The sequence below is a fragment of the Aquarana catesbeiana genome, linkage group LG13 (genome assembly GCF_042186555.1).
Source record: "Aquarana catesbeiana isolate 2022-GZ linkage group LG13, ASM4218655v1, whole genome shotgun sequence".
Taxonomy (NCBI): Eukaryota; Metazoa; Chordata; class Amphibia; order Anura; family Ranidae; genus Aquarana; species Aquarana catesbeiana.
The window spans coordinates 123,894,244-123,905,843 of NC_133336.1; the positions used below are offsets into that span (position 1 = coordinate 123,894,244).

Consider the following 11,600-nt stretch of genomic DNA (forward strand, 5'->3'; position numbering starts at 1 on the left):
CTAATGAAATCTAATGCTGCCACTGATCTGACAGGAGGCGGAGCTCAGGCAGTAATGCGCTAGGCTGTAGGTACAGATCAAACCTCGCTCGCCCACCACTCACCTCCTGCTGTGCGGCCTGGTTGCTAACAGGCCATGGCCTGGTCTGTGTCCCAGAGGTTGGGGACCTCTGATATAGTACATTGTAACAAAGTTACTAAAGTCTTCAGAATGGCTACTTTTCTTAGGCACCTCAAATAACACATGGCTAAAGTGATTAGAGGATGTTGTACACAATTGGGGAACCCAGCCCTGGCTGTGGGTGTAACGTCTATGACTGTTGTCCTGATGGCACCCTCGGTATCCATTGAGCAAACATTTTGACCATCTCATTCTACAGAGAAGAGAGGCAAAAAATCTCCTCTATTGAAGGCAACATTTAGCACCGCAGACAGGTCAACGTTTCTGTATAAAGGACACACAAGAGAAGTCTTGCTGATTCATTCTGTCGGGTCTTTATATTTAGCTGAATGTTCTGTCATTACTGACTAATGTGGTTATCTGCCCATCTGCTGACTTGTACAGTATACTTCTGGTTGTGGCTGGCCTTGGGATCATGTAGGCTTATGTCCAGTATTTTATTCCTGCTACTTTATTTCATAAATATGAAGGAGCAACTAGCTTGGTGTCAGGCTGAAATAGATGCTGTTATAACCTGTTAGCAAGCTGCTGACAAGATAACTGGAGAAGCTGTAGGCCATTAAAAGTCATGATGCTGTAAATCATTATCTACATGATAAAAAGTGCTGCTTAGGTGTTTGGTAGATGCTGGTGAGTTGCGTCATCTGGGACTCTGACAGGGAGAACTCTACTACTTCCCCCTTCATCCGAAAGCTGGAGTCATCAGAAAGTGGTTCCTCTAGACTCTCCATTCACTTTATATCATGCCAAACAGAGTAGAAGCCGGGAACCCACAGCATGGAGATACACCCCCCCCCCCCCCCCGCATTCTTCTTTGCCCATTGTTACATACAGTATATACATAGCTATACACGTCTACAACAATAACTGTGCCAGTCTCTTCAGCGTTCAACATTTTGCATGTATGTGTCTTGCCACTGTGGTTCCATCCGCCATCCCCTACGTCACTGCTGTGCCCTGAAGTTATGTAGGGTTAGGAGGATGGAACTATGGTGTGCAGCAGGGAACACAGCCAACTGACACTCCTGGAAGTGTCAATTGCCGAAGAGAGGCTGCAGTACTTGAATACCAAAGAAGTAGGGATTAAGGACTGCCAGAAAGTTCCGTTTACCAACTCTTCACTTGTAGAAACCCTTCAGTGGATTGTTTTTCACATGACAGGGTCACTTTAAATAATGCCTAAAGCTTCTCTTTATTTAAAGCCTGTTCTATCTGAAAACTGCCAAACTCTTATCAAGCAGCCTTTTCATTATTACATGAACAGCAATTTGCAGATGGAAAAAAGAGGTCTTTAGATATGAAAACCACTCTGGAAACTGCATCTGAAGTAAATATTTTATACACTAACCAATTATAGAATTTACACAATGCTGACACTTGAGCTTTACAGAGAATTCAATCATTCACACCAATCAATGTTCCCCAACGGCCAATTATGCTACAAGTATGTTTATGAGTTGTGGTAGAAAGCCCAACACAAAAACATGGATGACATAGACGCTCCAGGTATATGGTGTCCCTGGTGGGAACTGGATCCAGAACACCAATGCTAAATGGCAAGAATGCAAACCAAATCTAGTACAAAAATGTTTGTGGAAGGGACCCAAGATTTTACATATGTGTCATCAACCAAAAAGAAGAAACAGAGAAAAAAACAACAAAAAAGGGTGGTCCACTTAGTCCTTGAATGTACTACAGTATCTCACAAAAGTGAATACATCCCTCACATTTTTGTAAATATTTTATTATATCTTTTTATGTGACAACACTGAAGAAATGACACTTTGCTACAATGTATAGTAGTGAGTGTACACCTTGTATAAAAGTGTCAATTTTCTGCCCCCTTGAAACAACTCAACACACAGCCATTAATGTCTAAACCGCTGGCAACAAAAGCAAGTACACCCCTAAGTGAAAATGTCCAAATTGGGCCCAAAGTGTCAATATTTTGTGTGGCCACCATTATTTTCCAGCACTGCCTTAACCCTCTTGGGCATGGAGTTCACCAGAGCTTCACAGGTTGCCACTGGAGTCCTCTTCCACTCCTCCATGACGACATCACGGAGCTGGTGGATGTTAGAGACCTTGCGCTGCTCCACCTGTCGTTTGAGGATGCCCCACAGATGCTCAATAGGGTTTACGTCACCTTTACCCTCAGCTTCTTTAGCAAGGCAGTGGTCATCTTGGAGGTATGTTTCGGGTCGCTTTCATGTTGGAATACTGCCCTGCGGCCCAGTCTCCGAAGACAGGGGATCATGCTCTGCTTCAGTATGTCACAGTACATGTTGGCATTCATGGTTCCCTCAATGAACTGTAGCTTCCCAGTGCCGGCAGCACTCATGCAGCCCCAGACCATGACACTCCCACCACAATGCTTGACTGTTGGCAAGACACACTTGTCTTTGTACTTCTCACCTGGTTGCTGCTACACACGCTTGACACCATCTGAATCAAATAAGTTTATCTTGGTCTTATCAGACCACAGGACATGGTTCCAGTAATCCATGTCCTTAGTTTGCTTGTCTTCAGCAAAATGTTTGTGGGCTTTCTTGTGCACCATCTTTAGAAGCGGCTTCCTTCTGGGACAACAGCCATGCAGACCAATTTAATACAGTGTGGCATATGGTCTGAGCACTGACAGGCTGACCCCTCCACCCCTTCAACCTCTGCAGCAATGCTGGCAGCACTCATATGTCTATTTACAATAGACAACTGAATATGAGGCTGAGCACGTGCACTCAACTTCTTTGGTCAACCATGGCGAGGCCTGTTCTGAGTGGAACCTGTCCTGGTAAACCGCCGTATAGTCTTGGCCACCGTGCTGCAGCTCAGTTTCAGGGTCTTGGCAATCTTCTTATAGCCTAGGCCATCTTTACGTAGAGCAACAATTTTTTTTTTCAGATTTTCAGAGAGATCTTTGCCATGAGGTGCCATGTTGAACTTCCAGTGGCAAGTATAAGAGAGTGAGAGCGATAACACCAAATTTAACACACCTGCTCCCCATTCACACCTGAGACCTTGTAACACTAACGAGTCACATGACACCGGGGAGGGAAAATGGCAAATTGGGCCCAATTTGGACATTTTCACTTAGGGGTGTACTCACTTTTGTTGCCAGCAGTTTAGACATTACTGGCTGGGTGTTGAGTTATTTTGAGGGGACAGCAAATTTACACTGTTATACAAGCTGTACACTCCCTTCTTTACATTATAACAAAGTGTCATTTCTTCAGTGTTGTTACATGAAAAGATATAATACTCACTTTTGTGAGATAGTATATATACAGTATATGAATCCCATATATAAAGTCACTAAAAATGTATATTCCTGCTGTTGTAGATGACTGGTTCTATAATTTTGTTCTATAATTTGGAGAGCTCAGGGCCCACTTTCAGATTATACAACAGTTATTCTCAACAAGGGTTCTGTGGAACCCCCATGGTTCTTACAGAGTTTGCTAGGGGTTTCTTGGGCTGTGGCAGATTGATCTCCCATCTGATGGTGCCACATAGTCCAACACCACTTGGCTGAGCCACCATCATGACACCCATGATTTCCTTAGCAGTGTGTAAAGGAGGCATTCTGATCTCCAATGTAGGGGACATTCCTCAGAGACATTCTCCTCACTGGCCATCAATAGAAGGGTATTCTTCCTGCTGACTGCCAATATAAGGACCATTCTTCCAATTGATCACCAACATAAGGAGCATAACATAATAATTTCCCTCTGACTACCAATAAAAGGGAGAGTTTCTTCCCACTGACCACCAATGTAAGAAGCAGTCTTCTCACTGACCGCTAATGTAAGGGACATTCTCCCCACTGACCACCAATGTAAGAAGCAGTCTTCTCACTGACCGCTAATGTAAGGGATATTCTCCCCACTGACCACCAATGTAAGGGACATTCTCCCCACTGACCACCAATGTAAGGGACATTCTCCCCACTGACCACCAATGTAAGAAGCAGTCTTCTCACTGACCGCTAATGTAAGGGACATTCTACCCACTGACCACCAATGTAAGGGACATTCTCCCCACTGACCACCAATGTAAGGGACATTCTCTCAACTGACCACCAATGTAAGGGACATTCTCCCCACTGACTACCATTGTAGGTAACATTCTTCACATTGACCCCTGATTTAAGGAGCATTCTGCCTAATGACCCTTAATAGTTAAAGTGCAACTCCAGTCATACCATAAATAAGCCTAAATCTATCTACCCTATCTTCCGAAGTTGCTCCAGTCCGCTCACATGGTCGGGTCCCAGCACCAACTTCAGTGTAGAAGAGGGACAGTGGGCAACGGCTTCCCCATAGTAAGTCTATGGGTGATATCATCGCCCAGGCTCTGTAGCAGTTGTCACTGCCCCTCCTCTACAATGAAGCCAGCAGTGGGACTCGATCATGTGACCGGACAGGGACTCCCCGAGAATAAGTATATATAGACATCTTTCTTTTACAGTGCAGAATAGTCTCAGAATGGGGGTAGGAGCAGGTTTAGGCTTAGTTAGGGTATAACTTGAGTAAGGGCTGCCTTAATCCAGGGGCCCCAGGTGCATGGGGGCCCCAAGATAATCTTACATTATAACGTACTTTGCAACTGTCCTGGATCACACTTTTTACTAAGCTGTCTTGGGATGGCCACATCCCGGAACCTGTAATGTGTCCTCCTTATCCCAGTAATGTGCCCTCCTTATATCAGTATTGTGCCCTCCTTATCCCAGTACTGTACACTCCTTATGTCAGTATTGTGCCCTCCTTATCCCAGTACTGTGCTCTCCTTATCCCAGTACTGAGCCCTCCTTATCCCAGTACTGTACACTCCTTATATCAGTATTGTGCCCTCCTTAAACCAGTATTGTACCCTCCTTATCCCAGTACTGTGCCCTATTTATCCCAGTACTGTGCCCTCCTTATCCCAGTACTGCGCCCTCCTTATCCCAGTACTGCGCCCTCCTTATCCCAGTACTGTGCCCTCCTTATTCCAGTACTGCGCCCTCCTTATCCCAATACTGTGCCCTCCTTATCCCAATACTGCGCCCTCCTTATCCCAGTACTGCGCCCTCCTTATCCCAGTACTGCGCCCTCCTTATCCCAGTACTGCGCCCTCCTTATCCCAGTACTGCGCCCTCCTTATCCCAGTACTGCGCCCTCCTTATCCCAATACTGTGCCCTCCTTATCCCACTACTGTGCCCTCCTTATATCAATACTGTGCCCTCCTTATCCCACTATTGTGCCCTCCTGAACCCCCCTGTACTGTTCCTTTCAGCCTCTTCACCCGTACTCTGGCCTTTCTGTTGATTAGTCTTTGATTTATGGCATGTTTTCTTATTGTTTCAAATGGATTTTATTGAAAGTACTAATAAATACATGTTTAATTCTATCATCTATTTATACTTTAATTCTTGAGAGTAGGTGAATAACTTGGGGAAGGCTAGTAGGGGGGCCCTTGTGAATGACTTTTCCCAGGGGCCCGTGGTGCGATTAAGACGGCCCTGATTGGAGTTCCACTTTAAGTTTAGTTGGAGTTGCTGAAAGCTCTCCCTGTGGGGTGAAGGTAGGTAGGTTCGGTGGGTAGGTGACACATGAGCACACAGATCTCCGGCACAGATGTTGTGTATACAGAGCTCCTCCTCTCCACACATCTGTTCTCTGTTTACCCCACTGATCCCGGCCGGAGATCACCCGGTGACACCTATATTGGCCCCATGCTGGGTGGAAGGTGACGGGTACACACACCCTGACATAGCGGAGCTCTGCTATACTCCGGACATACTGAGCCCCGACATACACTCCATGTTACTCCTACACCGGCGATCGCTGTGCCCGGACATCACTCAGCCCTGTGCCCGGACATCACTCACCCCTGTGCCCGGACATCACTCACCCCTGTGCCCGGACATCACTCAGCCCTGTGCCCGGACATCACTCACCCCTGTGCCCGGACATCACTCACCCCTGTGCCCGGACATCACTCACCCCTGTGCCCGGACATCACTCACCCCTGTGCCCGGACATCACTCACCCCTGTGCCCGGACATCACTCACCCCTGTGCCCGGACATCACTCAGCTCTGTACGGTACAGACGGTCCGGGAACCGGGCGGGGGGAGGTTGAGCAGTGACCGGCTCACAGTGACTTCTATATGTATATCATAGCAGCACTCTATATAGCCAGCATTGTATACGATGATCCCCGACACACACACACACCTCCATCCCTCACCGCTCACCTGGTCCCGGCACTCAGCGAGCCGCCTCTCACCTGCCAGAGGAGCTTGTCCCGGTAGCCGGGATCACTGAAGTCCATGGAGGAGATAGGGGGCGGAGTGCCGGGGACAGAGCCGAGGTGATTGGCAGGAGGAGCGCTTCTTCTGTCCCCTCCACGCCCCTCCACTCATCATCATCCAATGACAAGGCCCCCTTCTACCCCTCATCTGCATGGATGTCCTGGCCCCTCCTCTCCCTCTCCCTATTGTTTGTGGTGCCCGCTGTCTGTCAGTCAGTCTGTCTGTCAGTGGTGAAAGTTGGGTTTCCATCACACATCACACGCTGCTTGTGTTCTCTCTTATTATAAAGCTCTCCTCCTCCTCCATGTTTTCCATGTCAGGAGGAGAAATGACTGTACAGCTCATTGGAGAACAGAGAGTTTTTCAACAGATTCACTATTGTTCTCAAGATGTCAGCACTCTGCACCCCCCAATGTTGTCACTTTAAGAGGCTGCCATTCTTGATTATCCCCTTCCCACCAGCCCCAGAGTCGCTTTAGAGTGTAAGTGTCTGTAAGCATTTTTTTCAGTGTTTTTTGGCACGACTTGCATAGTTTTAAACAGCGTTTTTTTTTTTTGTTTTTGTTTTTTTTTAGCCAATATAGTTGCATCATTTGTTGCTAGGCATTTCAGCTTTTTTTAGCTTTTCCATTAGCTTTTATTTCCTTTTTTATTAATATTATTTATTTATTTTCATTAGGGTGAGCAACGCTGTATCCTGGCCTAGGCCAACAAGGCCCAGGCCTAGGGCAGCACTTTGCAGGGGGGCAGCACGGAAAGAGTCCCTGCCGGCTTGCGCTGTTAGTGTAGCACCAGTCTTATGGGGCAGACTGGGCTGAGAGGCAAATTAGTCTAGCGTCCCCATAAAGCAGCCGCACTGCTTCTGGTATGCAGGAGGCTGGCATTCCGCAACTGGGGGGGGCACCGCTTCTAATTTTGACTGTCCTCTCATCCTGGACCACAAACCTTCCTACTGTGCTATATGTTTTCTGCTGCACCACTGGCATGGTTATATCTTCTTAGTCCTCTCCATAAAATTATCAGAAATTTGTGCTTAAAGTAGAACTATAGGCAACACTTTTTTTTTCAATTTGGATAGAATAAGGGAGGGTTATAACCCCTGTCAGTTTTTTTTTTTTTACCATCCCTGTCCCATTGCAGAGATTTCCCTTCACTTCCTGCCCCATAGCCAAACATGAAGTGAGAGATAATCTATGAAAATTAAGGGAATCCATTGCCCCCCCCACCCCCAGGCCCTCAGAACTAGTGTTTCACTTGAAAATTTGAGGGCTGGTCTTAAACAGCAAGGGGTGTGGCCTTTACAGGAAGGGGTGGTTCATATTTAAATTAGGGGGGGCACGAGTTTAGTCAGGCCTAGGGCAGCACAATACCTAAATACACTACTGAGGGTGAGGGGTTAGAGTTAAAGTTAGGTTAGGATTAGGAGTTGAGGTTATTTATTTTTTATTTTTTTGCTAGGGTTAGGGTGTTAATACTACTACTACTCCTACTAATAATAATAACAATAAGAGATTAAATAACTGTAAAATAAATACACAAGTACATAAAAATATTCATAAATAAATAATAAATAATATAAATACATAAATACTAAGAAATAGTAAATAAATAATTAACCCCTACCTATAACCCTTAACATAATAATAATAAATAATAATAAACGCCCACAACCTAACACAAAATAAATAAATAAATACATTTATTATTGTTTTATTTTTGTTCAGGTTTGGGTGTTTATTTATTATCATTTTATTATTATTATTAATTTTTTTTTAAAGTTAGTGGTTAATTATTATTTATTTATGTATTATTACATATTATTAATTTATTAAATTTATTTATTTATGATGATTTTTAATTATTTGTGTATTTATTTTACATTTATTTATTCATATATTATTACTATTTTATTTTAAATTTTTCTTTCATTTGGGCAGAAAATCGCTCAAAAACGCGTGGCAAAATGCACACAAAAATGCAAATGGCGCATTTCCATTAATTACTATGAGAATAAAAACACGCCAAAAACACTCAAATCTGCCCGATTCGATCTACAAAAAAAGTTCCAGAACTTTTTGGAGCTCCAGGCGTTTGGCTTCAGGGGACTTGGAGTGGAGAACCATTTCCATAGAGAATCATTGTTTTTTTTTCTCCTCCAGCATTTTGAAGCTTCGAGTGTCAAGCTACAAGACACTGAGGTGTGAATGGGGCCTAATAGGTTCTGTGCGCCTGAAGTGTAGAAAGGATCAGCAATCATGTGACCACTGTGATTGGCTGTCTTTGGTCACATTATCAGAATCCAGTCCCACCAGCTACTATCCCAGTGGGGAGCGGGAGTTGACAGCTCAGTCTCTGTGCTAGGAACGCACAGTGAGAACGCTCTCAGCACAGGAACATCAGCTGCCCAGCGATGCGTATGTGTAACTTACCCATTTTGATTTAAATTAAAGCGATATTAAACCCTCAGTTTTTAAAGTGGAGTTCCACCCACTTTTACAACTCTTCAGCATCCCTCACTAAACTGTGCACTGTAAACGAATTGGATATTTTTTCTTTTTTTTTTCTCAGCACCTACTGTATATCTGCTGTATTCATTTTTCACTTCCTCCTCCCTGGCCGTGGCCCATCGCATCATTTCCTGTTTGCAATGCCTTCTGGGAAGGGGCGGCAACTTCCTCTGACACTGCCGTTGCTATGGAAACCTGACCTGAAACCTATTACACAGCTTGTGCAGCACTGAGCATGTGCGAGATCTGCAAGGATGAGATCCAGGAAGAAATACAGTCTAGCTTCAGATGCCCACACTTAAGATGGCCACGGCCTGCTGTAAGTTTATAAAATAACAAACTACTGCTATAAACTAACAAAACAGAACTTAGTTTATGGACTAACTTTACTAGAATACATTAAGCTTGTGTATTATAGGGGTATTTTTATTTAAAAAGTATAATTTCGGCCGGAACACCGCTTTAAGCACTTTTTAAGCTGGTGTCATGACCACTGCTCCAGGTTTTCTGTTTCAGGGTGGCCCCTTTCCCTTCAGCATCCTATGGAGCCACCCTTGCATGCGGGGACTAGAGAAGGCATCCCTAAATAGTGGACCACGGTCCACATCCTGACCAAGCCACTGTTCTATCTGGACCTGTGGTCACACCATTTAGGAGCCACTTCTTTGCCCGCATCTCCATCGCTGTTATTATAACAGCTGAACAGAGAGCGGGGGATAGAACATTTCTGGATCGAGTGTGGGAGGCACAGCATTAAAGGGAGTGCGGGAGTTGTTGGGTTAAATTTTCAAGTTAACCAGCAGATGATTGGCTGCATGGCAGTCCTAGCAGTCAATCACCCACTTCCCCAACCCCCCCACCTCCCCCCACCTCCCCTTCCTTCTCCAAGCTAACAAACTGGAGTCTGCACTGTGCACTGTTGGAAGTTCAGGAAAGCAGTGCTGAGAGAGCAGAAGCCAGCAGCATTCAAAATTGTAAACGGCAAGAGTTGGGGTAAAATAGTTTACTGGGGAATATTATTGTGCTTAGCTAACAACATGGGGGGGGGGGGTTAACACTGCTTTAAATGTAGTTTTGTTTTTTAGGCTTGTTTTTATTTAGTTTCACACAGTGTTTCTGCCAATAGATCTGTTATTTTGTCCCTTCTTTTGCCTGTCCAGCAAAAGTGCCATTTACATGCTTGAGAAAAACCATTTACCACTAACCCCCAGTTCACAGGTATGCGATTCGGGAACCAGCGCGATGCCAGTGGCGGGTCCCGCATCACATCCCCCCCACAGGTACTTCACACTGCCCACTGCGAACCGCTGAGGGTGTCAGTGCAAAGTTAATGACACCCCCAGATTGGTTCACATATCGCAGTGCAAGCTGTGAATTCGGACAGGAATCGGATCGCATAGGTGTGAACACTGATGTATCTGATTCCAGTACAGGGGAAAAAAAAAAGTTCCTGCACTATTTTCGTGTGAATCCAATGCGAGTTCAGCCATACAACTGTATAGCGGAACTCACATTGCACAGACATCGCATGTAATCGGCACAGCAATGTGGTGTGAATCACATGCAATGTCTGACATCGCATTTGTGTGAATCCAGGCTGAGACGACAGAACGTCCGTTTTTTGTGGCATGCTAGTCTCATGTCGAAAGTGAAGAGGTTACTCACAATACGAAAATTTTCGTACGAAAGAATACAACATCAGAAGTGACGTAACGTGTTGAATTGTTTTGTATGTGTTCTTGCGTTTCTGAGCATGCCTAGTCTTGCTCTTAAGATTTTTTTTCGGACGAAAACCATACTGATGAAAATCGGACGCGGAGTTCACATCCGACAAAAATTTTTGGTCTGCACATCCAGCTTTTGTCTGACAAAAAAGTGAAATCAGCCATCGAAAGCACCATACTAACAATCCGAAAATCGGCAGAAAGCTCGTCGTACAAATTTTTCCATCCGATTTTCGCATTTCGTGTGTACAGCCCTTTAGTCTCTATGAAAATAAGACAGACTTTGTTCAGGTTTCGATCTATTCTGTTTTTCATTTACTAGACTGTACACGGTGCGATATATATAAGTTATGTAAAGTATGTAACCATCAGCTGAGATGAATGGACAATGTATGGGTTATCAAGGAAGCAAGATGGCCAGTTTTGAAGTGAGAAAGTTGAAGGTGTTGACTGACAAGACAGCTGGGGCCTGGCCAATGGTCTTTACAATGGGCAGTGGTTGTAAATAAACTGATCTGACCTAGTATAAAGAATATAGGACACTATACAGTATATATATATATATATATATATATATATATATATATATATATATATATATATATATATATATATAGGGTTCATATAGTGAACTTTGTGTTGAGTTATTCATTTTACGGTCAACACTGAGGACAAGGGGGCACTCTTTACTTCTAGAGGTTCAAGAGGTTTCCAAATACAGAAAGGTTTCTTCACAGTAATAGGGCGTACACACGGTCGGACTTTGTTCGAACATTCCGACAACAAAATCCTAGAATTTTTTCCGACGGATGTTGGCTCAAACTTGTCTTGCATACACACTGTCACACAAAGTTGTCAGAAAATCCGATCGTTCTGAACGTGGTGACGTAAAAC

General features: G+C 44.4%; 1 protein-coding gene across 2 annotated transcripts in view; it reads right to left on the reverse strand.

The window, feature by feature from the left end:
* Positions 1 to 6,509, reverse strand: part of BMF (Bcl2 modifying factor) — a 141,021-nt gene extending 134,512 nt beyond the window's left edge. Inside the window, exon 1 of one of the 2 annotated variants that reach the window (XM_073610801.1) lies at positions 6,419 to 6,509. In XM_073610801.1, the coding sequence (XP_073466902.1) occupies positions 6,419 to 6,495 (77 nt within the window). In that variant the 5' untranslated portion in view covers positions 6,496 to 6,509. The remainder of the gene's footprint in view (positions 1 to 6,418) is intronic. The other variant, XM_073610803.1, reaches the window with a different exon arrangement.
* Positions 6,510 to 11,600: the final 5,091 nt, after the last annotated feature.